Source organism: Podarcis pityusensis (assembly GCF_964106645.2).
Source record: "Podarcis pityusensis genome assembly, chromosome: 3".
NCBI classification, from domain to species: domain Eukaryota; kingdom Metazoa; phylum Chordata; class Lepidosauria; order Squamata; family Lacertidae; genus Podarcis; species Podarcis pityusensis.
In genome coordinates this window covers 98,104,627-98,128,836 of record NC_138026.1, presented here as the reverse complement: position 1 = coordinate 98,128,836, position 24,210 = coordinate 98,104,627, and the positions used below count along the sequence as shown (strand labels likewise).

Below are 24,210 nucleotides of genomic sequence, written 5' to 3'. Positions count from 1 at the left end.
AGCAGCATTCAAAATGATTATTTACATTTAACCACCCAGAATGTCTGGACGTTTGTTGAAACTTTTTGCATTTGTAGATGTACTGAATAACACAGAGGAACACAGTTTTGCATACATAAAAACCCAATGCAATTTGAAAGACTAAATGTAGAATCGAAAGTCATGCTCCTCAGGAAGTGGCAACTGGATTACTCAAACAGCCAATATGTTGGGATGCAACCCAGGAAATTCTTGCAGACCTTTCACTGCTCACTATCTTCCAACTGGAAGCCATCAACAACGATGCAAAGGGAAACCAACTTGGCCCATTCTTATCTGAGGCTTTAAAGTGGCTTTTCTATTGTGTGTGGTGGAATGCAGGTTACAAGGCACACGGAAAGCACAATAAAACAGTGAATGGATGGATCATGTAATGGGGCCAGATTTCAGTTCATCACACCATCCTAAAATCTGTGCTGAATGATGGCGAGAAGAGCTGGGTATGTGATGAAGCCATAAAAACATGGATTTAGCCCCCTCAGGCCCTTAGTGACCCACATCACATGAACAGGGCCATAAGAACCTGAAAAAAGGCTTTAAAGTACATAACCAAGGCTTTGTTCTGCTTTAGCAAATTTCTGCACTCCACTGCTAGAGCAATTTCAGTGGTATGGTGGAAACAGAGCACTTCATTCAACCAGCTTGTTATATGGAGTGCCTCAAGAGGATTGGGTTTCAGTGACCAAGCTGCATTTAATAGGTGTGATCATTGCAGTTGCCAAGGAAGGAAGGAAGGAAGGAAGGAAGGAAGGAAGGAAGGAAGGAAGGAAGGACAGCATCATGGGAAACAGATGGGGGAAATGACAACGTCCACATAAAATGGAATGCCTTTCACTTGGGCTAATGAATGATAAGAACAGTGCTAAAAACGGGAATAGGCAGTTCGTTGCTGTGGCTGCGGCTGTTGTGGTGGCTGCTGTCCTTGCTGTTGCTGAAGTCGAATTTGCTGGGAGTAAGGATCTTCAAGAGACTTAATCAACAGAGTGGTTTTGGGCCCCGTCTTCCATATGATACCATTGAGATCTCTAACAGAAGACTCCACTGTGATGCTGTGGGTGCCAACAATAATAAAGTTCAAGAGGAACTGTGTGCTGAAGTAATCGTTGTGAGGCTCAACCATCTGCTCCATCTCATTTGTCAGGCTGTCAATGGGCATCTGGGAAAGAAAACAGGAGTAGGAATGGCATTTTCCACAGCTTCTCTAAGGGGGTGTTCAATGTTTCAATTCTGTCATATAAGCAAAGGTTTGGCTCACAAAAGACAGTATCAGAACTGTTGTCCTTTGCTTTTGTTCAGCATGTCTAAGCAAAATGTAAGAAGCCATTTAGCGCTCTCTGCTAAAGCTATTGCAAACTGCTCAGCTGTTCATAGCAGGGCTTGGGAACCTCTAAGTGATTAGCCATCCCAAGTGATCAGCATTCTCTTACTTGAGCAGATTTGCTTCCTGCTGCCAGACAGCTGTGTGTTCTTAGTCGATTGTAATGTTAGGACTTTTCAGTGCTACTGCCAAGACAGCAAGTGTGGAAAAGGATTATCTGTTCCACCTTCCCCTTTCCACCGAGATGCAAATACACAAGGCGCAGGCTTTTTCCCATGGGGATATGAACACAACACCACCACAAGATCTTACTTACAGGTTTTATCTTCAAGGAACCTGCCAGAAATGCCTACACACCCACACACCCCTCCCCCGCTGAGATTAAAATCCTCGCCACCCAACAGCAGAAAATGATCTTTCCATTTAAATTCTTCATAGGTTTCAGACACTGTAAAATGTTGACAGTATACAACTCCATACCTTGTACTCTTGCCCAGATTTGGTCTGCAGTGTTGAAGATACATTTAGACAGATCGACTGAATCTTGCGGAAAAGGCCTGGTTTGGAGCCGTGCTGAACCACTCCTTCTACCTTCAATGCCATTTGCTGGTTATTCTGAACGACAATGGGCTCAGCAGGGTTGCGTGGGGATGGTGACAGGGCAAGCTGGAGTACAGATAAAATAAAAAAAGCAACTGAAACAAGAAGTACATGGAAGATGGCGAGGAATATTGCAATGCTCAAGATATAATCAACACAATTTATGATCAGTGCATTCATTGCATGAGTAGTGCACTGTCAGAAAAAAATACACATCTTCAAGCACTCCACACTTGAAATGCATTTTCTCTAAACTGAATTGCAGCTAACTTTTCTGTTAGAACGTTATTTTACACAATGAAGATGCTGTCCTTAATACTCCCATATTAGGGCAGCTTTAATATTTCAGTACAATCAAGCAGTAAAGCTTTCTCTGCACTTTGGGCAGCAGCTGGAAGGCTGGATGACAGCCTAAAAACTGTGTTTGAAACCAAGCAGGAAATCAGCCTTTGGCTAATTAAACAATCTATGGTCTTTTGAACTGTGAGAAGGGTATTGTTTTTGTTTGTTGCTATGTTATGTATTTTTGTGTTTTTATATTCTAAACAGGCCTGTTACCCCAACCAGAGAGATGACTTATGCTCTGGGGCATGGATTCTGCAACATTTGATAATCTTTCAAGTAAGCTTTTTTGCTTGTTAAGAGCCCTTAGCTTTTGACTCTGACAATCTTAAGTACACATACTCTAAGACTCCAAATAGACATTAAGTCGACTGCTATTGACACAGGCAACTGATTAGCCGAAGGAGTCCTGAAGGAAGTTCCATGGGTCTGCTGTAAGTACCTGTGCTGCAGAGATCCCTTCTAGCAAGGTACTTCTGGCAGGCTTCTTGGTGAGTTTCAGAAAGCTAGCAAAGACCTTCCTTTTTGGCAAAGTATGTGCTCTTTGGGGAACAATCCTGGATATCTCTCTCTCTCTCTCTCTCTCTCTCTCTGTGTGTGTGTGTATATATATATATTATATATAAAACTTTGCGGCAAATTTGTTTGTTGTGGGGAGCGTGTGTGTTGACCTCTTTTAAGACATGTACACCGCTTTGGATAATCAAGAGGCTAAATTTGAACAGCACTGTGTCTGGGCAGTCAATATTGATTAAACATATGCTTCAGCCATACTGAATATTTGTATATTCCATCAGGAGCTTGATTATTTTATAAACAGGATGTGAGCTTAATGGCGTAACAGCATCAGAAGCCATATTACACCAAATGAATGATCAATAAAATGAACCATTAAAACGAAGCAGGGAAATAACAGGCCACAAGACTTTGAAAGATATGACAAAGATATTTCCTTCAGATAAATGAGACAGTGGGGGTGTAAAATAAAAAGGGGAAGATAAATGCAGATGTTCCATGTATGGGGCTGCGCTCCCTCTGAAAGAACAGGTTCAGAGAATGGGGGCGCTGCTGAAGCCATCTTTGTCTTTTACCTTTTACCAGATGCAGCGGATACATCAACTATAACATTATTGAACAAGGATAGTCTGGCCATGGTGACCTCAAGGTCTGATGACTGCAACACGTTCCATGCCAGACCATATTTGGCCCTTGTCTGGAGACTCCGGCTGGTGCAAAATGCTGCAGCTAGATTGTCGATGGGGACAATCGCTGGCCTGTAACCCTGGTGCTCAAAAGCTTGCACTGGCTGCCCATATACTAAAGAGCCAGGTTCTAGAGTATTGTCTTAATTGACATGGCCCTTAAAAACATAGGTCCAGGACAGCTCAAGGGCTGCCTAATCCCTTATATCCCTAGCCCAGTCATTGTTAGTGGCTCTCCATGGTTCTGATGTACAGCTCAAATCCACCAGAAACCATGTGTGTGGGATGTTGGACACAATTTTGTGGAACTGCCTTCCAGTTGAGGTGACGCAGGCCCCCTTCCTGATGAACTTCTGGTGCCTACTGAAGGCTTTTTTTTATCCCAGCAAGTATTTAAGTCTGACTGTACAGTTTTAATCAATTTTTACCTTTCCTATTTCCATTTTCTATTTACCTTTACCAATTTATTGTACACTGCTTAGACAAGGTTGTAGTTAAGTGATATAACATCATCATCAACAACAATGTATTTATACCCTGCAACAATAACAACAATTTATTTATACCCTGCCCACCTGGTTGGGTTTCCCCAGCCACTCTGGGCAGCTCCCAACAGAATATTAAAAATACAATAAAAGATCAAACATTAAAAACTTCCCTAAACAAGGCTGCCTTCAGATGTCTTCTAAAGGTCAGATAGTTATTTATCTCCTTGACATCTGATGGGCGGGTGTTCCACAGGGCGGGTACCACTACCGAGAAGGCCCTTTGCGACTCTCCATTTACACAGGGTTATGTTATGGACCTCCGCGAGCCGGACGGGCAGAGGGGCTTTGTTGAGGCTGCTCAGCTGATGCATGGGGAAGCTGTTAGGCGGGAAGCCTCAACAATGCCCCGTTGTGCCTCTGTCCTCTTCAGGCTCTGGGGAGGGTCTTCTTGTGAGCCAAAAGGACACTCATGCAAATAGATTGTGTATAAATGAGGAGTTGCTTGTAGGCATTGTTTAAATAAACAAACAAATAAAAGCTTTGGAAAAAATAACTGCTGTACTGGGTGCCATACAATCACTAAAGGCTCCCCTTCTCTCTCCTGTTTATAGAAGAGCCAGGGCCAAACAGAATGCAGTGAGCGATCTAAACAGAATCTCCCATTGAAAAATAGCAATAATTAAAGAATCAAAGCAGACGTAGGGATCTGGATCAGCAGCAATCCTCCTTCCCCTTCCTCTTCCTGACAGCGAAGGGATTGTAGACATTTCTCTGCATTAACTGCAGTTAAAATTCGGTGATACCGTAAGCTTACCTTAATGCTAGTCGACTGCAGCTTCTGGAAAAAATACCTCTGGAATGACAAGGGAACTTTCAGCAAGGCAATGACTGCATTGCATAGACAAGCCGTGTGCTGGAACAAAACAATGCCAAGCCAGATCAGAACTAATCCTTTTTACAGCAGGGATCGGAAACAGAATGTACTTTGCGCATTAGCGTTGCAGTCACTAGCACTTATTAGGAAGCCAAGACAATGCATCATCAAGAATCGAGCGCAGCCCTCACCAGCCTGGGGGGCTCAAGGTGTTTTAGACTACAGCTTCTATGACCTGATGAGAGTTGTAGTCCAAAACATCTGATGGGCACCAAGCTGGAATAGCCTATAGAGATGGTGGAAACAAATCCAGTTTCCTTTCTGTATCAGGACAAGAGAGGCATTGAATAGCTCCAAAAATAGCTCAGTAGCAGGTCTAAAGGAATTTGGGGGGAAAGTTGTTGTTTTCCCTGACATCCCCTATTCCTAAGTGCATCATTTGATCAAGAATATCTGGAAACAAAAAATGGCGGCTAATGCAGCCTGGCACATTAGATCTCAAGGCAGGCGCTTCCTGGAGACCAGAGGCCACCAGGAGGAAGAATGCAGCCAAATAGGACAAGGCAGGGCAAGGCAGTACTGGCTTGAGAGAAACTAAGTAGCAGTGGGGAGTCCCTACAACAAAGAAAGGAAAGCCATGAATGGATCTGAAGATTAAATATGGGGAAATTCTGAAGTCTTACGAAAAACGGCTTGTTCTCTATTCTGGTCCCACAGTGCTTTCTGCAATAAAATGAGAGCAAAAATATGGCCAGCGAGAAATTAACATATGAAGAGTCCTGCTGGATCAGGCCAAAGCTCTATCTAGTTCAATATCTTGCTTTTCACAGTGGCCAATGAGATGATTCTGGGAAACCCACAAGCAAGAAATTAGGGCAATAGCGGCCCCCTGCTGCTGCTTTAGTTTTTATACGGGACTCTGCGTACATTTTTATTCATATAAAAATGCATGTCCATATATAATATAATGCTCAACACGCATGAAAGGACAGCAGATTGCTTGCTCTCAAGAGATCAGAGATATCCTAAAGTCAGTATCTGAAACCCTGGTTCTAGTTGATAGATTAAGCTCATTTAGAACTGTTCTCCACCTTGTGTTTGGAGTTACATCAGCTAGCGCTTGTGTTCTCGGATGACCTGACCTGATAAGAGAAACTCTACACCAGTGAAATGTTGTACTGAAACACAATCAGCTTCAATGAATGAAGCCAAGGTGGAGCAATGGCAGGTGGCCTCTAGGATGTTCCACACATGAACTTTCTGCATGACAGCCATCACAGCATCAGAATCAGAAAGGTGTTAAATAACACAGCTCCTAGAAAACTGAGTAAAATTATAAGTAGTCCAAAGAACAATGATATAGCTCCGCATGTCACTACAAGCGTCATCCCTTTATTTCAAATTACAAATATTTCTGTCTGTTGCTACTGATGTATACCGAAGATGTATATAATGCTTTTCAAGTTGAAGCTTTCCATTCTCAAGTTTAGGAGAGGGGAAAGGGCCAAAATCTAAACATCCGTGGATAAAGAAACATACTACTCATTAAAAAGCATGACAAATTTTGCTATAGCTGGTCAAAAATTTTGAGAATGAGTGAAGACTTATTTCAAACAATTTTTACTTTTCTACACATTCCTTAAGCTTTTTAATATGCATGATAATCTCTGGATTATACTTATGTTTGTATTTGTTAATTCATTATACCTAAATATAAATGCTGCTTCCACCATTCCTATAGCTTTAGTTAATAAATTACAGATTGAAGCCGAGTCTTGACTTGTCACTTCCACCTTGACCACTGAACAGTACAATCCTATACACATCTCCTCAGAAATACAAATCTGGCACTGTGAGTCATTAAAAATTATACCCTCTAAAGCATAAAATGCATCTCCAATGTTGCTCTATGGTAGAAACCGATTTTATTCCATCTCTCTGGTTATATGCTATTTGTGACCAATACAAAACCTAGAGTCATCTATCTTTTGACTTCTTGTTTCAAAGGAATGTAAAGAACTACTATTTTAAAAGTCTCTATGACAAAGTGGTTATTACTTGCCATGTAAGACACGGGTGCATATTTTCTGTTCAGTGATTCCACTTCTTCCAGCACATGACTGAACACAGACATCATTCTCCTTTCATATTCACTTGTGGCATGTGCCACTCCAGCAGAGCAATATTCCTGTAAACTAGAAAATAAATTCATTCCGGTGATGCCCAATGTGTGCCTTTTCCTAACCTTTCCAAAGTGTCTTGGGTATTTTTTACACAAGGCTTTGGGACTCTAGGCTGGATAAGAAGGTGAGATAAAGATTCTATAAAATCATCATCTTGTTTATATATACTTAACCATTCATGGGAAAACAAATAATTTCCTGGAAATAGCACAGCCTCTCTGACAGGTTCCTTTGTCTTTGTAAATGCTGTACTCCATGGATAACCCTCCCCATCTTTATAGGCATTTCACACTTAATCTGAACATCTCCAATTCACTTAAACGTTTCTTCCTTACTCAATTAAAAAATAAAATAAAAAATCTTGGAATAAATTTGTGACACTCCTGCAAAACAGTTGCTTGTGCATTCAGCGCCGAATTGAATACACAGGAAGAGTCCCCTGAACTGAAAAGGCAGACGGCTCGATTTTGCTGAAGCAGCCTGCACCGACACATGGAAGCCACCTCCACGCAATGCATTCTCTGCACTGGTTCACCAAAATGATGATGTGGTTGTTGTGTCTGGCAAGCATGGTCTAGATGTTCTGCCAATCAACTCATAACCTTCTGCATCAGAGGCAGGGAACCTTTTCTGGTCAGTGGGCTGGATCCTTCTTTTCCTTCTCCTCTGGACCAAATCTGACATGTGGGTGAATATGCTGCCTGCCAATCGCCTGGCATCACTATCGCCAGGTGATGCTGTGCTCGGAAGCCCCGATCGTCAGGACGTCAAAGTGCAGTGCAGGGCTTGAAAACCCTTTTGCTTGGGTAATGTTTCAGGTTTGGATGTAATGATAAACTGCAGCTAATAGAAAACAGACGTGACAGCTTCCAATCATTTCTGTTCAGCAGCAGTGAAGAGGAAAGTGAAAAATGCAGGAGCCAAAAGCTGTGCACAACAGTTTTAGCGTTACCTCTGAATCGGGCCATTGTTTTAAAAAGTGTGTACTGTCTATGTGGATTAAGATCTACTAGGCATCAGTTCAGGCCTGTAATTCCCATGTTTAAATGAGCCATTACTACTTCTGAGCAATTCTTTCCGATTTCCAGTCTCACGGGATCTGATCAACTTACGTTCTATCAACAGAAATCAGACTCAGCCCAATGGGAGACCTTTTACTAGCACCAAGAAGGCTTACATGGCTATCTTTGTCCCTCGAGAAACTTCATCAAAGTCAATGGCATTACACCAGAGATTAATTATCTGGTTAATTTAGGGGATTTCAAAAGCTAAGGAGGAAAACAGGGACTATTCAAGAGAGCCCAATGGTATTGTGGGTGGGGGAGCCCTGGCTTTTTAAGCAAACTTATTTGGAATTTAGTTCCATTGAAATTATTAGTGCTTACATCAAATGAAGTTTATTTAACACCAGGTATACAAGCAATACAAGAAGTTTTTGTCATTTATTTTATTTTTATCTTCAACAAGAGCTTGTGGCATCTCATCCTGAACTATTTCTGAGAATGCCAGGGTTCTCTTAAAGCTTAATGGAGGCTTCTCAGTGAGAACAGAAATGACAGACAAGCTCTCCTAAAAGATGGCTTGTGCAACACTAGTGATCTTCCACTGCAATGAACTGATGCATGCTCTTGTCTGTGCTTTAAGTTCACATGGGTCAATGAGGAGGCCCAAGCCAGGGAACTGAATGTGTAATTTAATGACTCTCTTTTCTATGCTTTTTTGCTTTCTCTGTTTTACCTGTAAGCTGCCTTGGGGAAAAGGTGGCAAATAAATAAGTATTATTACTATTGTTATAATACTGTAAAACATCCTCTGTAACATTAGGGGTTCCATGGCAGACATGCAAGGTTTCCACAGGAGATGTCAATGTGAAAATCCTTCCAAGAAGGAAGACTGAAAGGCACTAAACTAGAGAATCTCAGTTTCACCAAGGTGCAATGTTTTCATCCCTAGAGAAATAAATCACTAAGGGTTGTATCCAAAGTGGCAGTAATACATCTCCAAACGACGCAATAATTTCCACTTGTGCAACAGGACTTCCTGCCTCCTTCCCCTGCACCTATGTTCTGTGGGTTTCTCCATCCACCCAGAGGAGACTGGGAGAGGGTGGAGGGAGAAGAGGAAGTCCTGTTGTGCAAGCTGAAATCTTTACACTAATGGGACATGTTAGCTGGATACAGCCCTGAGAATTTTTAAAGTAAGGATTGCCTAGCTAAAATATTATAACCAAATTACTTGAATCTATTTTTTCTAAATATTTTCTGCCACTCCCAGCCAGCTTCATTTAGCTGTTGACTTCAAACTCCTATCAGCCGCCGGCGGTATGGCGAATGGTCGGTGTTGATAGGAATGGTAGTCCAACAATAGCTAGAGGGCTACAGGTTCCCCCATCCCTGATTTAGCCCAATCATCAACCCACTTTAAGGAAATCAGGACTCTCTTCAAAAGATTTCTAATTTTTGCTGCCCTGATGCCTATCAGTATAAACAATCATCTGCTGAATTTTACATTACTACTTTTCCACATGACATGTTCATGTGCTTGTTCATGCACCTCGTTATCAGCACGGTACAGTGCCGACAGTTTATTTTATTTTAATACTTCTATTAAAATTTTGTTTAAATCAAAAAACTGAAGTATGAAGTCACTGTCAAATTTTTAAAAGTCTACAGAAAATTTTAAAAAGTATACGTTTAGCTTTAATTTTGGAGCCAAGGAAAAAGGCAAAGTTGCTAAAGAACTAATATGGTTTTTTTTAAAAAAATACTTTCTGAATGACAATAAGCATGCACTACATTATTTATTTATTTAGTTAATGAATTACTTCCCATGAAACACTGCATTTTAGTGAAATGCAGCTGAAATTTCTTTCAGATGAACAAACAAACTAAAGGTAAATTTGAATGGACTCCTCCATATACTCAAAATGTTTAACTTTGTGCAACTATATTTCACAGGATCCCTGGCTAAACTACTGCTAGACATTTTCGCCTTGATTAATGGCTACTTAAATTAGAAAATAATGGCAAGACTGGGTGACAAGAGGCTGAAGAAACTTAAGTCTGCATCATATTTACCTTGCAGATTCAGGATCTAAAATCAGGGCTTCGATTGCATGCGATATCAATAAGCAACCTTGCTGCTGTCTGACGTAATGTTAAAGGTGAACAAATGAAATTGGCAAAATCAAATTAATATTACATGGTTCATTAAAATAATGGCCGTAAGTTACTAGAATCAGCATGGCCTTCATATCTGGGGAGATCATAATACAACATGAATTTAAGCAACTTGATTCCACAGACCACTTCACATTAGAGAGCCAGTGTGGTGTAGTGGTTAAGAGTGGTAGTCTCGTAATCTGGTGGACTGGGTTCGTTTCTCCGCTCCTCCACCTGCAGCTGCTGGGTGACCTTGTGCCAGTCACACTTCCTTGAAGTCTCTCAGCCTTACTCACCTCACAGAGTGTTTGTTGTGGGGGAGGAAGGGAAAAGAGAATGCTAGCCGCTTTGAGACTCCTTCGGGTAGTGATAAAGCGGGATATCAAATCCAAACTCTTCTTGGATACAATGCTGAACCAGAGTTTAGCCCAATGCAATTGTGCCTAGGGAGGCGTCAGGTTCATGCACTCCCCACCCCGTTTTGATCATGAACAGGAGATTTGAAATGTTTGGACCCAAGCTATTTACTGGTTTGCCTGCACCCATACTAATCCGCCAACATCACCCTGTTTCGGAAGCTCACCTTCTGTGCCCAACCCTCAGGTCAGCAAGATGGGTGACCATGAGGAAGAGATCCTTGCCCATGGTGGCATCAAAGCTACAGAGCTTTCTCCCACTGAACCTGTGCCAAAAAGGCACTGAAGAACAGCCTTCTAGGTATGATGTTTGATAGCTGGGTAATGGTCTGACACAATGATATCAAGTGCTAAATTCTAGCAAACAAACTTTGGTGTTTGGTGTTGGCATTAAAAGGAAACTGGCATGCTGAATTTGTAAGAAAGTTATGTTCTCCCCATGTCCTAAGCTCCAGTAATAAATTCTTAAGAGTCATCTTTACAAGGCATGTCCTTAAGAGAAAAATAACCAAGCCCTGTGCTTTGAAAAGTAGGATACAGCTCCACATTCCTCAAAGTTGCTGAGTCTGCATCAAAGGATGATTGATAGAGATCTCCGTATCTTGCAGCTAGGTTCCTGAATTCTTCCATGGAGAGTTTCATCTGCAGAAGCAAAAGGGGTGGGGACAAAAACAAAGCACTACTCATCATGATTGATTGCACTGAACTGAACTAATATTTTTATTTCTTTGTATATCCTTGTGCTGTGCTCAGTTTTCTCATTTGTTTCCATGAGGTCATAAATTGAAAAGGTCAAAAAAATACACCACAGAACCCCTGCACTGGGCCCTCATATCACTGGCTCAACTGGCAAGACTGTACCTTCTCTCCATCCTGTCTTGGGATGCAGGTTCGCCTGAAGCCAACTGAGCTTCCCTGCTTTCTTTGGCTCCCATTAGCAGCCCCTAACATATAGAACCAGCAGGTGATTATTGGAAAGCTGCTCAGAATCCAATTACAACTTGCACCTCAAACCTATCAGTTCTCTCTTTGCCCTGTTGAAAGTTGCCTTTGCCTCACTTCTTGTACCGTCCAGTTCCCTCCTCCCTGCCAATTTGCTCTTCAGATTTCTCCCTGATCCTGCCTCACAATCCAATTCCTGCCTTTCCCCCACCCTGCCCATCTAAATTAGGTTAGGCTCTATTAGGAGCAGGGCCTTTTCAATTGTGGAATATTCTCTTCTGCAAGACCTGCCTGGCTAAATCAATTCTTGCTTTTAAGAGGCAAATGAAAACCACGGCACTCTGCCAGACTTTTGGAATCTGAAGGTTGAAATCTCCGATACTAGATTTTTTATTATTATTAATTTGCTCTAGTTTGCTTTATGAATTTTCAAAGTGTATTTTGTGGCAATTTTGGAGGATCCTTGTGTGCCAAAATGCAGGGTACTCATTTATGGGACAAAGCAATTCAGTGGGGTAGGGAGAATCCAAAACCTTTCCAGTCTCATACCAGCCCAGGCAGAAGGTCAAGGGGGCTGATAGAGGGAAAATAAGCTCCACAGTTGGTATATTTCCCCCCTCTCTTATGAGGGGAGTGTTTGTATGTTGGGGAATGGGTCAAAATAGCCCACATAATGAGTCATTGTGAATACCCCTAACTATGGCTTGATGTGACGACTGAACTGGGTCAATGTATATCTAATCTTATGCACACTGAAGTTTGTTTTTGGCTTACTTATCATGGTTTGTTAAACTGAAACAAACCACCACCTCCAGTTCTGGCATTCTTCTAAGGCAGAGATTTTGTTTAGTTTCTTCTGTGCACTAGGAGGGAGGAGCAAAGGGGACAAGATTGGAGCATTCACTGTAAGGGATTAACTCTGGTGCAAGCAAGACTAAATCAGGGCAGGAACATCTTAACAAATCAACGGCCATATGAATTATGTGAAGTTGAAGTGCTAACATGCCCCAGAAGGCAAGCAAGGAGGGGAGACTAAGTACTTCCACTGGGAGCACCTTTCACAGACAAAGCTATGTTTCTGGCCTCCATATAAGGTGGAACCTTTAGCAGGGCATCATGAAACAGATCTTACTATGCTAAATCAGAGATGGGGAACATGTAGGCCTCTAAATGTTGTTGGATCCAGCTCCCATAATTCCCTGCCAGTGTGACCTGTGGTCAGGGATGATGGGAGTTCATAGCTCCTGGGCACAGGCACTAAACAATATTCTTTCTGCAGAAGGTCTGTACCTTTTCAACATGTTTATAGGAGAACACTGTGGCTTCTGCCCATTGCAAAAGGAGCCTCATCCTTTAATGATCAGCTGAATTGCAGCTACTGGTCACTTTTTTGGTCAGTGTTCACTGTTCATTGTTTTCATCTCAGCACACCAAGCCAAGTAAAAATATAATTGCACGTTCATAACAGGGACAAACTGGAGCACATGCCTGGTTGGAAATGCGTCCACACCGCTGAAGGTCACTGCCTGAGGTCATGACAATGGTTGTGGCAATGGCAGGTGGAGGACTAGTCTTCAGGCTATTACAAGTGCAGATGAGCTGAGAGAAAGCCTGAAGGAGGTCAATCCGGAGTTTGACAAACCCGCACTGAAAGCTCAAAGGGTTAAGGGGTGTGCTGGCAGCCTGAAAGACAAACAAAACACAGAGTCAGAACTTTGAGACTGGTGACCCAAGCCAAAAGCCACTGAAGAATGCCCTTTCAATTTTAGAAATCATTTCTCTAGAAGAACACTTTGTTTAGATAATGTGGGATATTTGTGGGGTTATGTATTAGTATTCAGAAGAACATTCCACGGGTGAACTTTATGGATAACAGCTCCCACAGATATTCAGAAGTTGCTACTGCTGCTTGGAGCAGGGGGATCGACTTTTACAAGATTTAGATTAATAAGGAAACATAATTTAGATTAGAAGTGGGTAGAGTTCAGGCCTGTGAGATCTACTTTGTTTTTTACAAGTACCGCAAGAATTACCAAGTCCGATGCAAAAAACAGCAGAATCCCCAACCTGTCAGTGTCTCAGGCCTTCTAAGTCAGTCCTCAGATCCACTCCACCCAATTAGCTCACCCAGCTAATGGAGATACATGCCAGGTCAGTTCCCTCATCCACAATTAAATCAGAAGGTCTAGCAGATGAGCAGCTTCATATGCAAAGAAAACCCAGGATTGGGGAGTCCAGACATGGTCTATTTGTAACCCTGCTAGAACCAATGACCCCATCCCTCCACTCTGTCACATCTCCCTCAAACTCACAATCACCCCAATAGAGGTCTCCGCCAAGTAGAGCAAGGTCCTAATTTCCAATACCTCTTTTCTCTCTGCACTAGGCACCTTCAAAAATTCATCATCACGCAAGCATTACGATAATGTGTGGCCAGAGCTGAAGGAAAGCGAGAAGCAGCTGTGTTTTCCAGTGCCAATTTTAAAAATGAGCAGCCAGAATAGCAGCAGATTTTTAAGGAAGGATATAAGGATATGTATTTGTCCAGCCTTTGTGAAGGATGATATTCTGATCCTAGATTGGCTTGAGAGCCCACGTTAAGGGCCAAAGAGGTAAAGGGAGACAGAGGAGAAAGAAAAGGACAGAGCATATGCACAAAGAGGACATTTGTAAATGGCATGTAGACATACAGCTTGTATGCATTCAGCAGCAATACTTTCTGAATTAACATATTTGTCAGAGTTCTGCGGATGTCCCAGCTAATAAACAAAGCTCTGTGATTTCCATATACAAAGGGCACAATAAAAGACACATGAAACAACCAAATCAACATTTGCCCAGAGAGATGAACAAACTACTTAGCTGCCTTTTTTAAAGCTTCATAAGCAACAATTACTAGGTTAATAAAAGGCTCAAACTAGGGCACATACATTGCAAAGGCACCTAAAACATCAATTTTCTCATACTGTGGTTCTTCTATTGAAACGGGCACTATTTTTGTCACGATAAGCAATTAAATACATTTTCTGCTCCATATAAACCAAGCTCTATCTTATTTCTGCTTGCCTGAGCTGACAAATTGCCTTCTTCTGGAGTCAGAAATGTTCACGCACACATTGTGCAACACAGGACTGCAGCAATTCAATAGAACTGGCAAGTTAAATAAGCCTTGTGCCTGTCTTCTTCCTACCACATCAAGGGACTCACTTTGAAGACAATGTATTTATATCCTGTAATTTTTGAGACCAAGTTTGGACAAACTGTGTCTCACCACAACATGTATTCCCCCCACCCACCCAAAGGTGTTTTCCTGCAGACTCTCCCCCTTCCCTGAGGAGAAAATAGCTTTTCTGGCTCTTTGAATAGCCATGGCAACGAAAAATCAGGACAGAGGATATAGGGCCATTCCTATCTTCACTACAAACCTGCGAGGTAGATTAAGGAGAGACCAAGTCAAATTCACCTAAGGACCTCTGGGGTGAGGCTGGATTGATCTCTGCCTGCCTGAATTCAGTCCAATGTTCTAACCACAACAACACACTGAACTGAGCAAAGCTATGAAAATGAAGAAGCTTAAGAATGCATATTCATTAGTTGGCCACGTCTCATGCTTCCCACACCCATTTTAAGTGGTAGATCCAGAATTTCTTGTATTTGTTATTAATGTCAGAATAAGCTCATGCAACATGGTCCATAATAAGGTCAAGCCGAGCCTACAACACATTAATGCAAATAATGCACAAATGATGTTGTTGTTCATGTAACCAAAATACAAATTACCGTATTTTTCGCCCTATAGGACGCACTTTTTCCCCTCCAAAAATGAAGGGGAAATGTGTGTGCGTCCTATGGGGCGAATACAGGCTTTTGCTGAAGCCTGGTGAGCGATAGGGGTCGGTGCGCACCGACCCCTCTCCCTCTCCAGGCTTCAGAAAGCTCTGCGCAGCCCTAGGGAGCCCGGCGCGAAGCTGCACCGGGCTCCCGAAGGTTGCGCAGAGCTGCCTGCGCTCCCGGGCTCGGCGCAGCTCCACGCAACCCCCTGCGCCGGGCTCCCGAAGGTTGCGCAAGCTCCCAGAGCGATGCCAAAGCTGTGCGCAGCTTCGGCATCGCTCTGGCTCCTGTTCTGGGGGCTGGGGTCGGGGGAAGCTCCGGCTTCCCCCGCCCCCAGCCACGCAAGCTCCCAAAGCGATGCCAAAGCTGCGCTCAGCTTCGGCATCGCTCTGGCTCCCGTTCTGGGGGCTGGGGTCGGGGGAAGCTCCGGCTTCCCCCGCCCCAGCCCCGCGCCTGGGTGTGTGGGGGGGGGGGAAATAAAAAAAAAATCCTTTATTCCCCCCCCCCAATCTAGGTGCGTCCGATGGGCCGGTGCATCCTATAGGGCGAAAAATACGGTAGTTGCTGTTTCTCTACTGCATAATATATTTCCAGTGCAGCAGGGCAAGTCCCTCTCCCTGGCTAAGCATTTCAAGAATGCAGAACACAGTTCCATTCCGGCAAATGCAACCGAAGGTAAACAAAAGGGGAGGAAAGGGGAGGAAAGGTCTTTGTTTTACGGAAAAGAACTCTGGTGACTCTTGGCTGATTGCACAAGGAATCCAAGATCGTTCATACTGCAGCCAAGACTGCTATTGTTCAATCTCTGCCTCCTGTGCACTCATGTGATGATAAATGTTAATGTGAGCATGAAAGCAGTGGGTTCATACCTACTCTGTCAAACAGCAGTAGTTTACTGGTTTAATTATTACAGGAGTAAGCTACCTTACTGATGAAATTATTGCTGGAGTCTTGCACTGCCAACATGCCAATTCGGTAGTGACCAATCCACTCAGATAGCCATGCAGACAGAAAGAAGGTGAAGATCTTAAACGCTAAAGTTCTTGCTGGAATAAGCTACTGCTGCTTAAGAAAGTAGGTGTAAGCGCAACATTTGTTCTTCCAAGACATCTGAAGAAGAGTCTAGTTAGAAACGGTAGTGAAAAAGGACAATTGCTTTATCCTACAGGCCTGCAACAAGGATGGGGGGAGAATTCACACTGACCGTTAAGGATGCTATTCCTTTGTGGTAAGATTTCAGTGACTCAGCAATACAGGAAAGTGCTGAACTATAATCATCCTTTTGCAGCCCTGTCAGGCACTGCTCTGCATGGGAGAACTCCTTCAAGCTGTTTAGCCAGAAGTAGAAGTGTTCTGAAGCCACCTGAGTCAGCAAGCTTTGATACAGCTCTCTGGCCATGCCATGGTTACCCTGTGCAGGGCAACAAGAGAGAGATTTACAGAACAAAAACAAAACAAAACTCTGCACTTAAACCAAACGATAAAACAGGATCAGAATAATACGAAATCGTCAAAAACATTTCAAAGTCGTTCTTGCCATTTAAAGCTTGTATATATCCCACAAGTGGAACCTTGCTGAGAATCTTGCTCTCCCCACTGAAAGGCCTTAGTCTTTCCCAAGGAAATCTAAAATAGCGCCCCTGCTCAAGATGAGTGCTCCAATTAGCAGCTGCCAAAATGGGACTCTACAAAATGGAATCCAGACCCTACCATGTCTCCAATGAAATCAGCTGACTTTTTTGTTGTAAAATTAGCTGAGGGGAATTGGTCCATCAATAGCTGCAATCTGGCAGGTAGAATTGTTTTAATTTAGCATGCTTTCACATATTTTAACTCTACTCCTTATTCTTTAAAAAAGATCCTAGTACAGCAAAAAATAAAAAATAAAAAATGCAGCCACTTTTTATCACGTAGGGGGGCAATTATCTCCCCAAAAGTTTCCAGTCTTCATGGGGAATTTAAGGAGTAAAAAGAGTTCCTTTCAACTCAGTCAATTAGGCTTTCTTATTGGGGAAACCAGAATTATAAATTATGAATCACACATACCATTCTGGAAGCTTGTCTGGCTATCCTGTAAGCTGTCCATCCATTGGAGACATTTTCAAGTTGTTGTTTGATAACAGTTTTCACTTCAGAGGATAAAGTCTTCTGGCTGGCAACAAATATCACAGTAGCAAGAGATACCTAACAAGGAAGGAATAGTGCAAAGCTGAATGAAAAAACAGATCATACAGACCCTAGCCACAAATAATGTGGAATCATAGTCTACCATCACCAGCATGAGCTTTGGTCTCATCAGGTCCACCCCCCACTTGCACAATGAATACAGTCGTATCTTGGATCCCAAACGCCTTGCGAATCGCATGTTTTGGCTCCTGAATGCCGCAAACCCAGAAGTGAGTGTTCCAGTTTGGGAACGTTCTTTGGAATCCTGCAGCCAATCGGAAGCCGCGCCTTGATTTCCAAATGTTTTGGAAGTCAAACAGACTTCCAGAACAGATTCCATTCGACATCCAAGGTACAACTGTAGTTATGTACCTGGTTCACTAGTAAATTTACTAGTAAAAAGCTAGTAAGTTTGCCTTCCAATCAGAATCACAATGACAAATTAGGATCAAACTGCAATGCAATCCTGGTTTGTGGGGAAACGGGGGGTTACACAAACCATAGTTTACTAGGTTTAGACAAAACAGCATTGCTGCTAAAGCAGGAGTGGTAAGTACTTTATTCAATCTCTGACCACCACAACAGGAGGAATATAGAAGGGGAAGGTAGAGTTCAAGGTTCATACTCCGTAAACCACGGTTTAGTGCTACATTTGAATAGTTTTCTGTTACTTTCTTTGAAAGGTTAACCACTCTAATACCAAACAAGTGGTATTGCTTGCAAGTGGGTCTGTCTGAAAAGGATTGCAAGCTCTGGCAAGTAAACATGGGGTTATATACAACTGGAGCACTGAAATTAATGCGTAGGTCTAGCTTAAGGCCACTGATTTCAACTGGTCTACTCTGAGAACAACTTAGCTGGATACAACCAATGGTAGTGAAATGGCTTTATGCCCTCATAAAAGCCCTGTTAAATCAAACTACGAATCCAGCACCTGTGATCCGTCAGGTATCACCAGAAGGGCATTAAAACAACAGCTCTGCATTATTGCTTTGCAACTTGCATTCAGCACTGCCTCATGGCTAATGATTGATGTGAGAATTTGCTTAATCCCCCCTTTAAAGCCATCTAAGCTAATGTCACCTTCACATCTTATGAGCACAATTCCATAAATTATGTGCTATCTGAAGTGCTTCTTCTTGTCTGTCCTGCATCTACTGCTAATCAATTTCACCGACTGATCCAATTTCTAGTCTTATATGAGAGGGCAAAAAACCCTGCTTTCTCCACACCAGACATAATTTCACGAGCCTCTACTATATCCAGCCTTTAGACATGTTCTTTGCTAAACAAAAAAGCCTTTTCTGGTACGGAAGGCGTTCTAACCCCTTGATTTTGGTGGTCCTTTTCTACACTTTCCCATTTGTTATGCTACTGAGACTTACAAAGATATTAAAAAGTAGAAAAACATTCAGCAACACAATCACAATAAATAACTGGAACAAAATTACATGAAAATGTTGTATAGCAAACAACAGGCTGTTTCAGCCCTCTGCCCATTATATCTGAAACACCTTTATTAGTTTCACACACAGCAGTGTGTGGGATCAGGCAGCTCTGCCCAAAGCCTGCCACTTCCCTGGGCCTGTTCCCTGAGCATCAGAAAGCAAGCTGAGGGAACTTCCTCTCTGCCTTGGCTAGCACTGGCAAGGCAGTTTGTGCATGTTTGTGGCACTTGATGGCGATGTGTTCAAATGCTGAGTTGTTGCCTGCTGCCCTCAACTGATACCTGCACCCACACAATGCACTTCAACACCTCCACAGTTGAGTCAAGTCACTCCCCAACCCATATTATCCGTGGATTGGGCAAGATTCAAATCAAATGGGGTGTGCATAAGGGCTGCCACTTGGGCAATACAAAAACCATGCAGACATAAGATGCATCAAATCCACTTTGAGCTGTCCTGTGTCTACAGCCATGGTGGAAATGGGTAAGACTTTTTACAGTGGTGCTGTCATTTCCAGGCCAAGCTGACCACCCATGTAAAACAAGTGCCACCTACTGGACTGAAGGAGGATTAAGATTAATAAAACAGCAGATATACTCCTAAATGGATGTGTTTCAGGTTTGGGATGCAGACTTTTAAGTTTCCTTTACTTGCTGAAAAACATCTGTTTGATGCTTACTTAATAGAAGTTAAACTACCGGTATTTAACATGCCACTCCTCTGTATGATCAAGTTCAATGGGTTTTTTTTTCATTTACTTTATTAAAAATGCTCTCTTCCTCTCTCTCTCTATCTACACACACACACACACACACACACACACCCCTCTTTCAGTAATCACATTGACTTCATGAAATCCAAGGTGTCCAGTGACATCATTATTTAATTAAAAAAGCCAACTGTCTATCTAGCACCTCATCTAGTAGCCAAACAAGCTTCTCTACTTCCTGAACATTCAGTTGATATCTAAAACAGTGCTCTGATGCTAATCCCTCATATTTGTTAGGCAGAAGCATTTTGGCTTTGAAAATAATGGGTTGTTTTTTTTAAAGCATCATGACTAGTGGCAACCATAGGTTAGATGAAGGATAGGTCTGCCCAGATATATGCTTTCAAACTTGTTGGACCAGTGGTTTGTCATAATGTGCTTTCACTCTCTCAGAAGTTCATAGATACATTCCTCCAATACCACAGGTAGGAAACGAGAAGCAATGAAATCCTTTCATGTAAAATTGTTATCCAAAACCACTATGCATTTCTCTACAACAGGTTTGATAACCAAAAATGAAAAGAGAAGTAACAAGTCTTTTAAACATGAATGCTAATGCCGTGAAAGAATGGGATAGAAGAAACATGGCAAAGGATACAAGGATACAAAAAAAGAGAAAGAAACCTCATGATGAGAAGAGAAAGCAAAAAACACAGCAATGTTGTAACTGCATCATGGTTTCCACTGCAATGAGGCAAGTTGACTGTTACACAACATGCAATACTACATGTTTACAAAATGATTATTCAATCCAATGGTACCCAGGTCCAGTTTGCTATATCTGGAATCAATGTTGCTCACCAAAAGCTCTTGCTGTTTATCAGATGCAGATCGTCCAATCACTTTATAGAGATCCATCAGGTCCCCCAGCATTCCGTCTCCCAAGACCGGTAACTGCATGGCAATGGCTGCCAAACAGTGGCACATGAGAATCCTGGCAGCATCTTGTGCACTGTGCAGCTGTGTCAACAAGGACTCCACAATGGACTGGCTCAGGTGGGGGCGGCACTTGGCCAGCTTCACCATGCAAGTGAGTGCTATCTGCATTTGGGAAAAACAAAAAACGCTTGTTTAACATTCATCGCAAATCTGTCAAACGCTACTCGTTTTTGGTCACAACATTCATGTAACCATGAAGGTGCAAAATAAAGGATAAACCAAAAAACACAAAGGCATTCTGCCAAACCACCAAACCCTCTAAACTAAAGAACATGCAGGGAGGATTCAGATTTAGGAAGTGCACAGAGAGAGGAGAGGGAATGGAAGTTACACTGCAGAGCCAGAAGTCCTTGCACTAATGGAAACGTTTTGTTGGATACTGCCCTTAAGCTTCTGTACAGCAGACCTTTCCAGCTTTGGGAATCATCAGCTGCTTCTAAACTTAAAACTAAGCTGGGCTGATTATATCCTGACTAAAAAGTATAAACTGTGTTTAAATTAAACTATGATTCATTTGAAGAAGCCAGGGTCAAAGTGTGGTTTATGTGGTTTAAACATAGGATAGCACTCTAGTCCCATCTCCGTTCTGTTTTTACAAAGATGAGACTCATGCTATATACAGCCAACACATATAATATTACTACTTATTGTATGGAACGACAATGAGACAAACTATTCACCTATCCCAAGTATTTTTCCTGACTACCTGCTCTACAAAGGGCATTAATTCATTTGCATGTCAGTCCTCACTCTTTGGTTATATGGGGTGGCCAGCTCACAAGAGCACAGTGAGGCAAATGTTGGGCTACTCCAGACTTGCTAACTTGTTGAGTCCTGCCCTTGATCTGTGTGCATTCTGTTGTGCTTGGGCATTCATTTCTACTTTAAGTAGTTAATCAGACCACAAAAAGCGGCCCCACTAAAAACTACCTGCATTGCTCTTACATAGATTAATATGGAAGACAACTGGGTTGGTGGGGGCGGATTTATTATTTACCTTTAAGGTCGCTTGAGTACCTGGACTGCTGTCTTGACTACAAAGAACAAGGAGGGATTCAAGGCCAAAGACAGCATCCTGCTCCAACGGTAAAAGATCTAGGACAAATATTTAAACTTTAATTCCTGACTGTTTTAATACTAGCCACTGTGGTCCTCATGGCCATGAAAGAGAACAAAACATTTCCCCTTTAACATAATTTGGAAATCTGGGATCTAGAAATGCCTTGATGCAGTAATACAGCACAGCCAAATGAGTTTCAAATAAATTCCATCAATTTTAAAACACCAAGAACTGAAATGCTGTCAGTTCTAGCTTGCATGCATTTCTTAGTGTTAGGGAGGAGAAAATGGTGAAATGAAAAACAAAACCAACCACATGACCATTAGATTTGGCTATAAACTGGAAGATAGCAACACCATCTTAAAATTTCTCTTTCATTCCATTGGCAGAGAAATGAGCAGGATATCTGCAGTTCACACCCAGTCAACTTAAGAGCAGTGCACTGATTTACATTTGGATGGCCATGCTTAGCTCTCATTCCAACAAAATACTGCATAAGCAATGGAAAAATAGTGAAAGTAAACAACAATTACTTGAGCTCTCTAGTTTAGCATCAAAGGTAAACGTCCACATGAGTTCAACTTGTTTCCAAAGGAAAACACAGCACATTACATTACATCAAACATGGGGAGATATACTATGACACGCACCCACCCACCCTTTTAGAATTACCTTTTTCCTGGCATGAAGCAGCTATGTTTGTCAGAACTCGGACTCCATGAGCTGCAATACCCTGGTTATTATGGTAACAGCATTCCTGTGCAAGTTTGACTATATCGGATGATCTTGTTGTCGTAGCTGTTGCTCCTAAGGGAGAAATAGTGGGATACATCTAAACAGCAAAGCCTTGTTCATTACATGCAGTATTTTCTTTTCCACAGTTTAAGAGCAAGGAAAAAACAGGAAGATGGTCTGGTTATAAGCATTGCCTAACCTCCAACTAAGCTATAAAGGGGTATTTATTTATTTGGGGAGGGCCCAAAGAGGACTATGAATAACGTTGGCTCTTAAGCCAACACTGTAGAACCTGCGCAGAACTATACTGCTCTTCCAAAACACAGAACAGCCAGTTGGCCACTATCCACATCCATCTTATCTCAAATTTATGCAAGTTCCAATCACTACAATAAACCCTAGATTCCATCAGCCCCTCCATTTATTCATTTTTAAGTGAAATGGTAGATACTCCACACCCTTGCAGAAAAATAGTCTGCAGGGTGGCTTTGGGATCCTCATTGTTTCTCAGTCTACCTTGCTTCAGGGGGCTTGTTTCAAGGTTGAAAGACAGTTCCAAGTTCATTGGAGAAGGAGTGGAATATTAAGACAACAAATCATTCATTCAGATTCAAAGAACTACCAAAGATAAGTGGGTTTAAACTCCTCCAAAATCAATAGGCTTCACATAAACCAAATCAGGACTCAAAACACAGAATGCATCAACAATCTGATTAACTTAGAGACCATCTTGAGACATAGCTGGAGAGCGGAGGGTGGTTTAAATCAGATGTGCCAATCAGTTCATGCAATGCTGTGTGTAGCAAAAACAGCAAACCAGGCAACTCAAGCAACTTTAAAAGGTAAATAATGTATTCTGTCTTATTGTCTAACATATTAATTCATGTTAGAGAAATGCAGGTTTTAACATGATCATATGCAGAGAAGAAGGGTGTCAGAGAATACTAATGTGGAAGGCAACTGTAGCGCAGAACTAGTTTCTTGGTTTATAATTTCGGTCATTATCATAGTCTTACATTGCAATTAAAATTAGCTCTGCAGTTTTTGAACTGCTGCAGTGCCTTCCAAGGAAACACACTTTTCAACATTATTTACAGTGTTCAAAAGACTGAAAAGCACCACTTATACTAATATCTGCAACAACACCAGGGAAAAATTGAAAGTGTGCCAAAATTTGGCTGATCTAATCTATTCATACCTGGAGCAATGCTGAAGTACTGTTTGATGGCTATTGTCCCTGACAGTGTGGAAAGTACAGATAGCATGCCTAGTTTCATACTGTCATAAGGAGTTTGAAGAGCACATTCACATAGTGCCTAAAAGCCAGGAGATAGGACAATTTTAGTACAAGGAAGGAAAAAGAATTAAAAATTATTAACATGTGTTCATCACGCTTGATTCACATGCACACATAACATTTACGTAACAGAAATGTAATATATAATAATAGTAAATAATAATAACTTTATGATTCCTGGTTGAGGATGCAAAGTACCTGCATTGGGGGAGGGGGGAATTATTAGTAACCTTAAATACTTGGCAATTGTATAAGGCCTGGGTATTCAAAATTCTTCACACACATTATCTCAGCAGTCCTTATAATAACCCTATAAAGCTGTTCAATATTGTAGGTTGGGGAGCTGAGAAAGAGAGAAAGCATCTCGCCTAAGGCTGCCCAATGAGGAGAAGGCAGATTT

The 24,210-nt window shown here is 42.0% G+C and overlaps 1 protein-coding gene and 1 long non-coding RNA gene across 3 annotated transcripts in view; one reads left to right on the top strand and one right to left on the bottom strand.

Moving 5' to 3' along the window:
- Window positions 1-51: 51 nt before the first annotated feature.
- The window catches only part of INTS7 (integrator complex subunit 7), a 36,817-nt gene continuing 12,658 nt past the window's right edge, over window positions 52-24,210 (bottom strand). For both annotated transcript variants that reach the window (XM_081000502.1, XM_081000503.1), the window contains 13 exons: window positions 23,712-23,829; window positions 22,451-22,585; window positions 21,716-21,813; window positions 20,581-20,820; window positions 17,443-17,580; window positions 16,601-16,807; window positions 13,054-13,248; window positions 11,162-11,265; window positions 10,124-10,192; window positions 6,926-7,058; window positions 4,804-4,902; window positions 1,838-2,023; window positions 52-1,195 (listed from right to left, as the gene is read on the bottom strand). In XM_081000502.1, coding sequence (XP_080856628.1) covers window positions 902-1,195; window positions 1,838-2,023; window positions 4,804-4,902; window positions 6,926-7,058; window positions 10,124-10,192; window positions 11,162-11,265; window positions 13,054-13,248; window positions 16,601-16,807; window positions 17,443-17,580; window positions 20,581-20,820; window positions 21,716-21,813; window positions 22,451-22,585; window positions 23,712-23,829 — 2,016 coding nt within the window. In that variant the 3' untranslated portion in view covers window positions 52-901. The remainder of the gene's footprint in view (window positions 1,196-1,837; window positions 2,024-4,803; window positions 4,903-6,925; window positions 7,059-10,123; window positions 10,193-11,161; window positions 11,266-13,053; window positions 13,249-16,600; window positions 16,808-17,442; window positions 17,581-20,580; window positions 20,821-21,715; window positions 21,814-22,450; window positions 22,586-23,711; window positions 23,830-24,210) is intronic.
- On the top strand, window positions 2,042-2,737 carry LOC308474409. The gene is made up of 2 exons (XR_013984705.1): window positions 2,042-2,578; window positions 2,686-2,737. It is a non-coding gene; the product is annotated as an uncharacterized lncRNA (long non-coding RNA).